This window comes from Triticum dicoccoides, chromosome 1B (genome assembly GCF_002162155.2).
Source record: "Triticum dicoccoides isolate Atlit2015 ecotype Zavitan chromosome 1B, WEW_v2.0, whole genome shotgun sequence".
Taxonomy (NCBI): Eukaryota; Viridiplantae; Streptophyta; class Magnoliopsida; order Poales; family Poaceae; genus Triticum; species Triticum dicoccoides.
In genome coordinates, this window is record NC_041381.1 from 519,493,768 (window position 1) to 519,508,583 (window position 14,816).

At 44.3% G+C, this 14,816-nt stretch overlaps 1 protein-coding gene across 1 annotated transcript; it reads right to left on the bottom strand.

Annotated features, from left to right (window-relative positions):
* Window positions 1–4,408: 4,408 nt before the first annotated feature.
* LOC119346247 lies at window positions 4,409–5,327 on the bottom strand. Its single transcript, XM_037615827.1, has 2 exons — window positions 5,034–5,327; window positions 4,409–4,860 (listed from the first exon to the last, which is right to left on the bottom strand). Exons 1-2 carry the CDS (start codon window positions 5,178–5,180, stop codon window positions 4,768–4,770), a joined length of 240 nt encoding a protein of 79 aa, XP_037471724.1. The 5' UTR covers window positions 5,181–5,327; the 3' UTR covers window positions 4,409–4,767.
* Between the last annotated feature and the right edge of the window lie 9,489 nt (window positions 5,328–14,816).

Consider the following 14,816-nt stretch of genomic DNA (forward strand, 5'->3'; position numbering starts at 1 on the left):
CCCCAAACCGCAGCGGCACATCCCACTCCATCAACGACCAACCTATATGAGGGGGAGGGTCAGTGTTGGACGCGGGCGCCGTCACCATGGACGTGGGGGACGCCGTACGTGGGAAGGAAGCGGCTACGGCGTCTGTGTCAGGAAGATCGCACGACGGTGGCGGCGTTTACTCGAGGGGACCGAGAGGAGCTGCGTTTTATGCCAGGTGGGTTTCTTTGGTGCGTGTGTGGGGCTGGAGATTGTGATAGGTGATCAGATGAGGGCGTGCCATACCTGGATTGATAGTTTTACCATACCTGGTGGTAATTTAAATTTATTACCATATTCGATATTTCCCGAGTTATGGCCTTAGCATACCTGGATTGATAGCCTTTGGGGTAATTTAAATTTATTACCATATTCAAATTTTTTTGAATTATGGCCTTACCATACCTGGATTGATTTATTACTATACGTGGATTAATTGTGATTGATTATCATAAATACGTTGGGTATTGCCGGCCAGACGAGAAAAGAGAAAAACCGGTGGGAAGGGGGGTGGTGGGAGGTGGGACGAAGAAAACCAGACGAAAAAAAACCAAACGAAAGTAGTGGGACTATTCAACCAACTCGTCCATTAGAAGTAGAGATGAGCACACTCCTTCACTAAACGCGCATCGTCGGAAATTTTGAAATAAATAAGGATAAATGCAAGCACCCGGTTGATATAAGTTTCTATAAATTAACCAGACAATTCTCGCTCTCTTCTTAATTAATGAAAATGTTAAATCTTTTCACTTAAAAAAATGCTACGCCTAATTAATATGATAGTTTTTCTTAAATATGCCTGAGATTCTGCCTAAATTCCACTCAGGCTCCGCGCAGCTTTTGGCCGGAATCGGTTCCTATGGACGTAGCAGCAGTAGATAGGAACTAGGAACACTTTCTGCGGCCTCTTGAAGGAAGCGACCTGCATCATCATCATGTAATGGCTATGTGTTCTCTATGCCCGTAGGTTGCACGATCGCAGGCATAGGCATCTATCCTATCCCTGGACGCGAATAATATCCCATATAAAATGCTAAGAGGTAATGTGCCGGTTAAAGGCTGATCTAAACTGCAAATTGCGTCTAAGAAAACACAGTAATCGCTTAGTGTATCAACCAACGTTGTACACAAAAGTAAGATTAAGTGCATACATATGTTGCCCACGGAATCGTTCACGAGATTATTCAGTGGAAACTGTTTGCAAGGAAACCCAATGTGTTTGCAACTGGGGCATGGCGCCGATGGTTAATCAAGTTTAGTCGCGTAGTTGTGGAGCAGCAGGGCCTATGGAAGGGATTGGATTAACTAGGACTTGGGTGCTCGATGGGCAGTGCCGTCGAGTCAAATCGAAGGATCTGTAATGATTAGGCGCCAGATTTGGCTGCCAAACCTGAAGAAAGTGACGCGCGGCCTTCGCTCTTTCGGGAGACGAGTCTAATCAAAACCACTTGCTTAAGACGATTGATTTGTAGTTTGTGTTGCTGCTAGGGGATGCTTTAATCTGTGGTGGATGGGCCATTTGGGTTCGCACATTGATCTCCACTGTGCTACTAGCTATATCTGCACCCGAGTACGTAGCTAGCTACGCTGCTAGGTGTAGTAGCTTCTCCACTAGACCTGAATAACACTGCACACACACGCATAATTTGTCTTGAGCATCCCGGTGTCATCGTCAATTAGAATGGCTGCTGATAAGCGTATGACGGTATGATTATGCCATTTTTGTGGTTTATCGCAAATTGTTGGTTTGTGGGCTCGTGGATGATAGACTGAAAAGATTGTGATAGTCGTGTCACTACAGGTTCTAAGCATAGCTCACTGAAGATGCATATAACTTGGCTATACAATACCATGTTTAGTTTAATTAGTTTAGCATTATTGCTGATCTTGAGTTTGGACAACCTTGTCTGTCCTTGGGTGGTCTGTGGATTCTAGAATGCCCAGGAAGATTTATTTATTTTTTCCGAAAAGGCGGACTCCCCGGCCTCTGCATCAGAACGATGCATACGGCCATATTTATAGATAAAAAAGGTTCGAATGCCCAGGAAGATAATCACAGTTCCTTTATTCACCCAACTAACCTTGATTCATCCTCTAAATTCGCAGACAATGAACGAGTCTCACGAGAAAGCTGGTTCTATTGCCGCTCGCTCACTTATCACATTATTCAGGGAGGTCAGATCTTTTCTTGCAGATTCTATGTCCGTTTTAGCGTCCACTGTTTCATTTCACTTAGCTAAAGTGCTAAATCTAGATCTGTCCTTCAATGTTAGTCACGAAAGATCATGGCCATCCTATTGATCCAAAGGCTCGGCCAAAAGCATTTGGAGAAACCGCTATTGCTACTGATGTGCCTGGAGTTGAGTTGCTCGATGAAGAGATGTCACCGGAAAGGGAATGTTCGGAAAGGGAATGTTCAGATGATGCGTCTGATGCTTTTGATTCCTATGATGAGAAAGTGTTGCCATCAGCGAGTGGTATCTGACAAAGTTTAGAGAGTTCGCCAAACAAACTTGACGCCAACAAGGATCAAAAGGGGAAGAGGAAGTATCTGAGGAACAAGGTGATGCAGAGGAAGTAGACGAGGATGATAGTGATGAAGATATGGATAAACTAGATATTCACTCTAACATGGATGGTGATACTGATGTATCTGATGAGGATGGCGATGATTAGCTGAATGATGATTCAGGGAATGGAGACTCTGGTCAGAGGGTTGAAGACACTAATGAAGTCAAAATGCAGCAGGTCTAAGGCCCAGAAGAGGAAGCTAAGCGATTATATTGGACAACTTGATGCTGCGGATGCAAGCCTTGGAAGCTCCTAAGGCCTTATACAATGCAAGGTGCCCAGGGAAGGTGCTTCGAAAAATAAATCAGTTTTCTTAAGCATCTGTGCTTACTTGTAGAGTAAACAGATAATTAGGCACCACTGCTATAAGCACTGGTGCTTTGAGCAAACCTCAGTTTATTTTGTCAAGCACCTCCCCTAAGCACCTTGCATTGTAGAAGGTCTAAGAGATTAGCAGGAGCCAAGAAGGCATAAACTTCAACAAATGAAGCTGTAGGATTTCTCTGATGAAGATTTTAAGCCGATCAAAGAGCTCAAGGTATGCGACTTTCAAACAGCTTCTCCATTCTTTGTGTTTCCCGATAATTCAAATAGTATCAAAGAGCTTAGAGACAAGAGTGCTCATTTTTTGTTCAGAAGTAAATGAAAATTTTACTGAAAGTACACGAGTTTGAGACAAAGAAAGAAGCAAAGCTGGCTTTGGTCCATCATGGGCTAAGCAAGGGTGATAAAAGATCAGCGTCCTTCAAACTTGATTCTTCAGATCAGCTTAGCATGATGCGGATTGACCCATAGCAGCTCTAGGTGTCCTCTCACACAAAATCACATACTTGTATGTAAACTATCCATCCCCACCCACTTGACCTATAGAAACTATTTATGCAGGTTCACATCAAGAGAAAGATGGCCAAGGAAGAAACATTAGAGCTAGTGAAAGCTGGAAGGGACGATAGGTAACCCGATAACCTTATTTTACCCTTGTTTTACCCTGGGCTACAAGCTGGAGGCTTGTCTGAATGCGTTCTCGTTCTTCTGGGAAAGCGGCGCTTTCTATGGAAAAGAGAGCAAATGCGACGCGTTCTCGCTAAGAGAAGAAGACCAAAGCCAAGCACTCGGGGATGCAATTCAGGGGCCGTAAGGCCTGGAAATGAGGCTTCTTTGCGGTTGGTGTGGCCTAGCTTCCAGAAATTTTGACTGCTCTGGTCTGATGGTGTTGTGTCTGATGTGTCGACAGTTACAACAACCTCATTCTTCAATTCCACAATTATTTGTGTTGGAAAGAAGATATGACCATATTTCAGATCGATTTTCAACAGAAAAGATCGGCTAGTAGAGTAGAGAGAAAGATTTGCTGCTTTGTTAAAATGATAGAGTCAGGAAAGGGTCTATGTTAATAAAACTCTTATAGATAGGGAGAGGAAAGACGTAACTAGATCGCGGAATAAAATCTTTTACCGCTACATCCGCTGCACAAGAAAACTCAGCAAAGGATATTCCTATCCTTTCTCTACTTGAAGACTAATTTGGATATTCCCGAAGATGCTTGACTTCGAGTTCTTAGAGTGGTTAAGCTTGATCTACAGGCCCTGTCGGGACTGAAAGATCATGTCTCAACGATCAAAGTCCATTTCAGCATTCAGCCAGTGATCATTACCATACAGTCCAGGGAATAATGTTAGTTTTACCACCCCAGCAGACATGGACAGGGTGCACTCCATACACTGAGCCATGTGATATGAGCAGCCAAGGGAGAGGAAGAAACAGCTCCAGAACAAGGCCGACCACACACAGAAGACAACAAGACAACACATAGAATGGCAAGTTTGGAGGTGAAATCATATCACATCATGCTTGCACAACAAATCAGGTAAAGAACCAATGCTAGCACAGGCACATACAATCATCACATGCCACTTGAAGGTTCCAATTCAACCGCATCACTCAACAATAGGACGATCATCATCACCAGGAAAAGAAGAAGAAAGAAACCAAAACTCTCATTTTGTCCTAGCAAAAATTTGGCAACATATTGGCCACCAATCGCCGAATTAACCGTCTAGCAGCTAGCCTCTTCTCGCGAATCGCATGAAGAGGGCGGTAGGAAAGAATCCCCTGATGAACAGGGTCGGCTGGGAGCCGCCCGGACGACGGGACGAGCTTCCGGAGTCTTCAGCGGTGCGCCGTGACGAGCGTCTCGATGAACCGCAGCCCGTCGAACCTCGGCGCGAACCTCTCGCCCCGGCCGCTAGAAGACGAGGATTCCTGCGAAAGCAGCACGAGGTACAAAGCAGTTCAAGACGCCGTCGTGATCCAGAATCCCAAATCAAAACCGGGGATTGCTATCCAAGGAAGGAGGAGACTCTTTGGGAGGGGAAGATTGGGGGAGAAGGCGGGGGAGGAAACGAAACAGCGATCCGCGCAGGCGCAGCACGTACCCGCTGTCGGAAGAGGAACCCGTCGCATCTGCCGACGACGGCGGCCGTCGGCGCCGTCGGGGCGCAGTCGCACGCGAGGAGCTCGGCGCCGGAGGCCACGGCGACGGCGGCCGCGGACGCCACCGCGGCTGCTATTCCCCACATCATCGTCGATCCACTTTCCCCTTCTGCTCTGGCGGCTGGCTGGAAAGGGGGGAGAGGCGTGAACGCTGGCGGCACGCTGGAATCTCTTTGGCGGGCTGAACCGTGCCGACGGTAAGCCGCGTATTGTATAGGCCGTGAGATGGTTGCGGGAAGTTTCGTCTTTCCTTCTGGGCTTTTGTAGTTCCGGACTGCACAGGGATCATGTAACGAGGACTTTTTACTAAAAAACAAAAAGTAACGAGGACTTTTTACTTGCTCGCGGTTACTCCATGAAATTACTAGTAGATCATAAGCCGCACTTTCCTCCCTACTCCCTCCGTCCGAAAAAGCTCGTCCTCGAATAAATGAACCGATCTAGCTGGCTGCTGGGCGCTCGTTGCCGCTCGCGAGCGGCCGGCTATTTTAAGAATTTTTTGTCCCCCTTCCTAATTAACCATCCTAATTAGAAAAACTTTTCACCTGGTTCTTAAATGTCTGCACAGCCATCCTTTCGATACATGTGTTTTATTTTTTTGGTGTATTTAATTCATGGTTTCAAAATTAAAAAAAAGCATTATTTTCAATCCATGTGTCGGAATTATCCGTTTTCACCGCTGGAATCCTCGTGACGTGCTCTTCGAAACTAGATCCCGCATGCGGATATGTCGATGAACTAGTCTTCCTGCCAACTAAACATCAATTTGTGTGCAACTAGACTAGATTACCGCGCCAACTGAGCATATGTGTGTGCCAAAAAATCGTGCCAACTAAACATCAATGTGTGTGCAACTAGACTAGATTGTCGCGCCAACTGAGCATATGCGCATGTGCCAAAAAGTCCTGCCAACTAAACATCAATGTGTGTGCAACTAGACTAGATTGCCGCGTCAACTGAGCATATGTGTGTGCAACTAGTGTTCTGCCAACTAAATATTAATGTGTGTGCAACTAGACTAAATTACAAGTCAACTGAGCATATGTGTGTGCAACTAGTCTTTTTACCAACTAAACATCAATGCGTGTGCAACTAGACTACATTACAAGTCAACTAAACATCAAAGTTTGTGCAACTAGACTACATTACCAGAGGAGGTTGCACATCGATTTTCATCGAGGCAATAGACTAGTTGCACATCAAAGTTGACGTGGTTGTTAGGTTGCAACCTCATACGAAGGTGCAGCTGAAAACATTAGTTTTGAGAAAAAGTTGCACGATGTAGTACTAAAGTTGCACAATACAGTAATAGAGTTGCACAATATAGCATCAAAGTTGGCATCAAAAAATTCGTCAAAACATACTCATGCGGGATCTAGTTTCAAAGATCTCGTCGCGATGATTCGAATAGTGAAAATGGATCTAAATTCCGAAGCACGGTTAAAAACATATGACTTTTTAAAAATTTGAAAACCCGAATAAATGAACATGTGCATCCATGGAATAATGCGGCGTCTTGTCCATGTGACCATCCAAGTAATACATGCCACGTCTCGAATAAAGATAAAATTTAGATCACACAACTACATGCATGCGTGTGTAAGACTGGCCGCTCGTTTTCTCTAATTAGTGCGTATGCACTTTTTAGATTTTAGACAAATAAATGTATCTAGCATCAAGTTAGTGTTAAATACATCCATTAAAAAGATAAATTTGGGACAAGTTTTTTTGAACGAAGGGAGTATTCGATAATTTGCCCCTAATTGACGGATGAGGCCGAGGCCACTAGTCATTAAAACAATCTTGGACAAATCATCCAACCCCTTGTAAAATTAGGCAAATCATCTAATCCCTTGTTACTACCTTCGTGCTGATTCATTAGTCCTTGTAGTTTGGGTCAAACTTTGACCACTGATTTAACTATTGAAAAATAAGTTATATATCCAAAAGTTAATATTATTAGAAACCTCTTTCAAATATGAATTCAACAATATAAATTTTGTGGCATACAGCTTATAATTTGTTAGTCAAATTTGTGGTCAAAGTTGGGCACAAAATATGAAGGAGGACAATTGTCCTGCCTTTTGTCATCTTTCTCTTTGCACACAGTAACTAAATGAGGCGCGTTGAAAATTGCACAAGTTGCACTTGTTGTAAAATAGGCGATGAGCATCAGGGCAATTGCTGCTAATTGTGTGGCTTAGAAGAAGATTGCACCAAGCCTCAAAGTGGGCTAGACCAGCCTTCAAGTTGTATATTGCTTACATGCCTCAAACTATTGTAACAAAACTCTTCTCTTGGTTCGGTAATGGAACACACTAGCAGATCATCAAGGACTAAAGATGGCAATGGTAGGGTATGCGCAGGGTAGACCAATACCATATCCATACCCGTATAGTTAGTGGGTACAAAAATTCATCCATACATGTATTCATGGGTATAAAATTTTACCCATACCCATACGCGACGGGTACCTGCACCCATTGAGTATCCAACGGATAGAACAAATAGTACACAAGTTGTTCACTCTTTGATAGCACATTTCACAAAAACAAAATCAATTATTTCAGCTCAATAACAGGTAGATGAGTAAATGACCACTATAAAAATTTAGAAGTCACAACGTACTCTTAAGTCAATAGGAGTAGACGAGTCACATGACAAATTTAATGACTAACTAATGACAACCTAACATTAGTTCACAAATGGACATGGTATGGGTATAGCCGCGGGTACAAGGCTATACTTGTACCCTACTCATGACTTAACGGGTAGGATATAGGTACTACTCATGGGTATAAAAATGTGCTTATATCCTGCCCATGAGGGTATGATACCCGCGGGTACCCGTACCTGTAGGTAAAATTATCATCCTTATCCAGGACAGACAGACCCATATTGACCCTAGAACAGGAATGTCCTTTTTGGCGCTAAAAGCACAAATAGTGCCTAAGGCACTTTGTTACGGTGGCCCATTAGGGGCACTCAATCAATTTTATGAAACTTGTAGAAGCTCCCGGTCCGGTTTATTCCCCTTTTCTATGTGTTCGGATGGTTCTAAACTCTTTTCTATTTCATTTTGTTAATTATGCTTTTTCTTCCATTTGTGTTTTTTAAAAATTTGCTAACATTTCAAAATCCATGAATATCTTTTCAACTTCATGAGATTTTAAATCCGCAAACAACTTTTAAAAACCATGATTTTAAAAAATCCGCAATTTGATTAAATTCATGAGTATTTATTTAAATTTGCAAACAATTTTTAAATTCATGAATATTTCTAAAATTCACTATCATTTTAAAAAATGTAAATATTTTCATAATTTTACTAGTCTTTCTTATCCGAATTAATTGACACAACCTTCATACAATGTCCTCTAAACATTATAAAGAGTGCGGAAATTTAGTGCGTGTCTTAAGAGCATTTTGCCGCCTTAATAAGAGCTAAAGTGGAGCTGGCCCTAGCAAGCTCGCAGAATTTTGTATTTGCCGCTTGGTGCGACGAATTGTCATTGATTCACAGGGAGGGACGCACCCAACGACTCGTGGGCCAGCCATTTAGCACTATGAAGAGCTTCTTCTTTGGGGAATGTTTTGCAGGGATCCCGCCTTTTTTTTCTATTTTTACTTTTAATTTACTTTTCCTGCCTTTCTACTCATTTTATTTTCTTTCTTCTTCTTTTTATTTATTTAAATATCATAAATTCCAAAAACAATTGAATATCTCAAAATTGTACAGAATTTCAAAAATTATTTGCTTTTAAAAAATTGATTGCACTTTCAAAAATTGTTCATCTTTTTTTAAATAATTGCATTTTAATCCTTAGAATATCATAAAATGGCCATGTTTCCAAACGTTGTTCAAAGCTTCAAGAAATGTGCCCTTGTTGAAATCTTAATCACAAATTTCAAAAATTGTTGATCTTTTCAAAATTTTGGCCATGTTCCAAAAAACATCATGGTTTAAAAAAATGATCAAATATTCGATAAGTTATTCTCATTTTCAAAAAATATTCTCAAACTAATAAATCATGGTTTCAAATATTGTTTGGAAATGTAAAACGATATTCATTTTTTAAAAAATATTAGCAAAAGGGCCCATGCCTTGCAGCGGGATATAATAAAATCATGATCTTCAAATCATGTTCCAAATATGCACACTACATGTATATACATGTATTTGATTATTTTGCACCAATCGGCACGCACACAAACATAAGATACGTGTATTCTAACATGCTCACAATGGATCGATGTTGGATTTGATCCTGGATGGGTGTTTTTGTAGTACATCCTCGATGTGTGTATGAGAAGGAAAAGAAAAGGTCAGCCTCATGATGAATGAAAAACTGGCGGGCCCTATGATGTACGAAGAATTCAGAGGAACACTCTTTTTTTTAATGGTCGGCGAGGTGGGTAATTTACTGCCAGTTTAGGGGACGTTTCGATGACATATGAAAAATTTAGAGGAACAATTAACATAGTTTTTTTTTCATTTACAGGTGGCATAGTGCGTATCACTTCAACTTTACAGGCAGTTTCAATAACTGGCGAAGAAATCAGAGAAAAATTAACAAAGAGTTTTTTTTTTCACTTACGAGTGGCAGGGTGGGCAATTTACTCCAATTTTAGGGGCGTTTTCAATAACTGGCGAAAAAATAGAGAAACAATTAACAAATAGTTTTTTTACTTACGATTGGCATGATGGGTAATTTATTTCACTTTTATTGGCAGCTTGGGCAGGTGGATGGATCAAAAGTCAGAGAAAAGCACCGTCCTTCAATATTAGGTATAGATTCATGTTTAAAAAATGGGGTTTCAATTTAAAAAAAGTTAGATTCTTTTTCAAAGCTGGCCAACAAACCCGCCCGCTATTGTGTTTCGGTTATAGTGTTTTCGGGTTTGTTTTTGGCTGTTGCGTATTAGAGTAACTCCAACAGCTCTAGTATCTCTAAATTAACTGTCATTTACGAAAAGTGAAGGCTAGAAAACCTCCAACAGTTCCTCGTCTTAATTTCAGAGGAATTTCAACAACTATCACCATGTGCACCACACCCCTACCACCGCCGGCGGTCCTTATGCAGCCACACCCCTGTCGTCAACGCTCCCCTATCGCTGGCATCATGCCCCTACCGTCGACGCCCACTTCCGCGTCACCATGCTACCACCCGCATCTGCCACCATGCCCATGCCGCCATTGCCCGTGCCTGCAACTTCGTCCGCTACCTCACGCCGGCGTGCAACGCACGGCCTTGCGCCACCCCTCGTCGGTGATCACCGCAATGCACACCGTCACATGTGTCACTTACTGGCGGATCCTAGGCATTATTCTTATTTTATTAAAACTAAAATAAGAATGAATTTAGTGCAAGAAGTTTAAGGAAACTGACAACTGACAAAAGTGGCTTCCAAAAAACTTCCCCTAACTTTTACGGAAGGAAAAAAACCGTTTTACGGGAAGATTTTTGAAGGAGTTGTTGGGGTTGCTCTTAGCTGCTACAAGGTTCGTGTAGGTTCTTTTTCAATGTTGTTGGGGTCACCACGCCCTTGGTGGCGCCGCCTGTTTCCGTGCCGCCATGCTCGTGCTATCGCCCGTCGCCTCATACTGGTGGGCAGCGCATAGCGTCGCCCCTCACCGGCGTCACTGCACTGCACACCATTAGTGTGTTACTGACTGATGGGTCCTATCCATTATTATTTGTGTTTATTAAAAATAAGATTAAAATAAATTTAGGGGAACCGACAAAAGTTGCTTCAAGAAAATTTTCCCTAACTTTTACAAGAAGGCAGAAAAACCAATTTTACAGGAGGATTTTTAAGGGAGTTGTTTTTTTAGGGGCAAAAGGGATTTTATTGGTTGATAACAATGTGCGGAATACAAATGATATTGGGCAATATCCCTAGCCACAAGTGGCGCCCGACTGCAAGAGAAGTAGCAGCCTTAACCAAAGCATGAGCTTCATAGTTCGACTCACGAAATTCAAAAGAAAAATTAACAAACTCTAGTTCCTCCATGCGGTCCTTTATCTCGTGCAGGACCGGGCCATAAACCGGCGCTCCTCCCTTGTTGATATTGTTCACCACCTCAAGGCAATCCGAGGCCACCTGAACTCTTCGCAGATTCAGATCTTCGGCTAGTGCTAAAGCTTCATTGCATGCTTGTGCTTCCAGACTAGGTGGATCCACTAGGCCATCGAAAACAATTGCAGAAGCTCCCAAAAGGCTCCCGCTTCATCTATGCATATAACAGCCGCTGCTCCTCGTGCTCTATTCCTCGAGACCCCTCCATCTGCATTCATCTTTACGTTACCAGTAGTCAGTTTTAGCCATCTGTTGGTCCTCCTGGCGATCTGTAACTGTAGCTGTGTTGCTTCCATAAGCGGATGTTATACTCAGATCCTCAGGATAGCGGTTTATGAAGCTCATTGTGCTCAATGGGCTCTGAAACTCCCCATCATGAATCTCTCGTCGTCGCGCCCACCATATGGCCCACATGGTTACCAACACCCGCGCTAGATCCTGCTGATCCAGAGCCTCAAACAGCCAAAAAAGCCATAGTCACACGTCTTCTATCCGAGTTGATATCACATGCTCTAGGGTGTCCTCATCTACCAAGGCCCAGACACACCTCGCCATACGACACTCAAAGAGTGAATGCCTCCATGTATCCCCAGCCGAGTTACAAATTGAGCACACGTCTGTATCCGCTATCTTGCGCTCATGCCTCATCGTTCCAGTCGGTAGCGATGTATGTGCCAATCTCTAGGTAAACACTCGCACCTTTGCTGGGACTTTAACCTTCCACAGGTACGTCCAAGATTTCTTGTCCGCCTCTTGATTGGAGTGTCCTGTTCGCTGCTCCAACCACGCCTCCCGTTGCGCCCGGATGCCAGTAATCATCATGTAGGACGGAAAACACCCCTCGTTTATCATAGTGCCAAGACCAATGATCCTCCTGTATACGAGAGCTTAGCGGAATGTTCTTAATGACATCAACATCAGGACCGACAAAATGATCATGCAGCTTCTGAACATTCCACGTCTTCGTCTCACTATCTATCAATTCAGACACCATCCGTGGCGGGTTTTGCGAGATAGTACATAGTGGCCGAAGTTTAAAATCCCTTGGCAGCCAATTGTCATGCCAGATCCTAGTCTCCTGCCCCGTGCCAATCCGCTTTATCAAGCCCAAATTGAGCACATCTCTTCCCTCCAGTAAGGCTCTCCATACTTGCGATGGATTCGAACCAATGCTTGCTGTTAATATGTCACTCTCCGGCGGATACCTTGCTTTGATAATCCGAGCACTAAGAGAATTTGGCTCTTGCATTAATCTCCAAACTTGCCTTGCAAGAAGTGCCAAGTTAAATAGTTCTATGTCACAAAAACCCATTCCACCCATATACTTAGGTGTTGACATCGTCTTCCACGAGACCCAAGCCGTCTTCCTTTCCCCTCTCTTACTGCCCCACCAAAATTTCCTCAAGAGACCGTTGATATGTTCACAGAGCCCATGGGGTAGTTTAAAACATGACATGGAATAAGTCGGAATGGCTTGAGCTACCGACTTGATCAACACCTCCTTTCCTCCTGCCGACAAACACTTCTCCATCCACCCTTGAACATGCTTCCATACTCTATCTTTCAGATATTTGAAGCACCCCTCCTTTGATCTTCCAACGTCCGAAGGCAGGCCAAGATACTTCTTTGACAGAGACTCGTTATGAACATTGAGAATGTTCTTCTCCTCCTCTCGAGTACTCTCCGGTACCCCTTTGCTGATTTTTTTTTGATGATTTGTATGTGTTGATTCTTTGGCCGGATGCGTTGCAATATTTGTGCAGCAACTCCTGAACACGGGTCGCTGCCATGTTGTTCGCCTCGAAGAACAAAAGACTGTCGTCAGCGAACAGTAGATGATTCACTTCCAGGGCTGGAGGAGCTACTTTGATGCGTCTCACTCCATCCGCCCCTTTGAGCAAGCAAGATAATCCCTCGGCCGCCAACAGAAAAAGATATGGGCTGATCGGGTCTCCCTGTCTCACTCCACGGGAAGGCCTGAAAGAGTCTAAAATCCCACCATTAAACAACACTGAAAATATACTAATGTGACGCACCTCATTACTGTTTCCGTGAAGCGTGGGCTTATGCCAAGTTTGAGCATCACGGCCCTAAGGTACGACCATTCCAATCGATCATACGCTTTCAATATGTCCAGCTTCAATGCACTTAAGGGAGTTGTTGGAGCTGCTCTTTAGGTGCTGCAAGGTTCATGTAATGTTTTTCTTTTCCTTGAGGGGCTGGCCTGGTTCGCTCACTCTTTTGCGGATCAGAGGCAATAAGCGAAGAAAAACCTCCACGCAATGGGCCCATCAGCGCAGGGAATGTGTAGGCCTAAAAGTAGGCCCGTACCGACGAACATATATATACGCCGACTGTGCACGGGTATGCTGCTGTCTTGTCTAAAAAAAAGAAAGAAAAGAAATGTATGCTGCTGTCGAGCTCTCCAAATGGTTTCACTTGCCGGAAAAATCATCTGAGAGCCAGCTACGATTTCACTTGCCGGGTTTGGACGCTCGCTCTTGGTGCATTCCTTAAGCCAAGATCATTGCGTTTGATTGACAGGCTAACCTATCAACCTACAGTGGCACCGTACACATGGCGAGGAAGGTCATGAGCGCACAAGCTCCATTTCGTTTGTACCCTTCTCCGTCGTCCGAAGCGAGGAAGGGAATATGGACCAACTATCAGTCTGTTAGAAGAGTGAGATGGTGGTTTAGGTCTCGCTCCGTCCATGTGCCCGGTCTAGAAGATTGTACTAGCGACACCGGCAGCGGCATACAAAAGCTTCGGTGACAATCCAGTGAACACGACTCCGTGCATTCACCCGACGATCTGGTAAACAAGACGATCGATCGAGCCGAGTCGCACCATCGCAAGAACGTGCGCCGGTCGACGACGCCCTATCCCATGATCGACCCCATCTCAAGCTGCTTGCACTCCCGACGCGATCGACGGCCATCATGGTGCAGCTCCAGACTGAATTTCCATGACGACTTCCGGTAGGATGGTTTGTATCGGGTTAGAATACAAACTACTCGTACGAAACACTGCTTACCAGCCGGCCTGATACGCGTACGTACTGGCCTGCCTCCCCTTGCCTCGGCGGCTGCCGTCTTCCGTGCGATCCTGCGCTGCTTGGGGTGGTGGTGGTCCTTGCTAATGCATATGCACGCCATGGCGAAAACATGTGCTCAGGCGTGTAGCGGCACTGCAGCAGTGGCCTGCCTGCAAGCAACGGAGGGAGCTGCGACGAAATTGCTCACGGCCAGGTGATAGGATTGCACGAGCGTTCCTTCATCCTCTGCGGAACCGATCCCTGTTTCGACCATCGTTAGGGAGAGAGAGGATTTGTACTTTGAAACCAGTGGAGGAAAATGCTTTTAACTATTGGCTTATCTCCTGCAATGCTCTTCCGGCCATTCAATATACTCAACTAAGAGCATCTCCACTCGCGCCCCTAACCGGCCCCCAGGGCGCCTTCTTCCACGCTGGCGGCAAAAAAAAACCTCAGTCGTGTCTTCGAGACGCCGAAATCCGCCCGCTGGGCCCGTTTTTGGCCCGGCGATCGCAGGCCTAGCCCAACGCATTGGGGGGCGCTTTGGAGGCTCCGGCGGAAGGGAAAACCACTGTCAGGCTAAAACGCATCTTGCACGTCCAGATCC

What these genes read in the sequence shown, in the direction of transcription:
- LOC119346247 (XM_037615827.1), bottom strand. Translation starts at nt 5,180, where the DNA reads ATGATGTGGGGAATAGCAGCCGCGGTGGCGTCCGCGGCCGCCGTCGCC. An exon ending in GGTTCCTCTTCCGACAGCGG is followed by an intron (nt 4,861 to 5,033) that starts GTACGTGCTGCG and finishes CTGCTTTCGCAG; the next exon opens with GAATCCTCGTCTTCTAGCGG.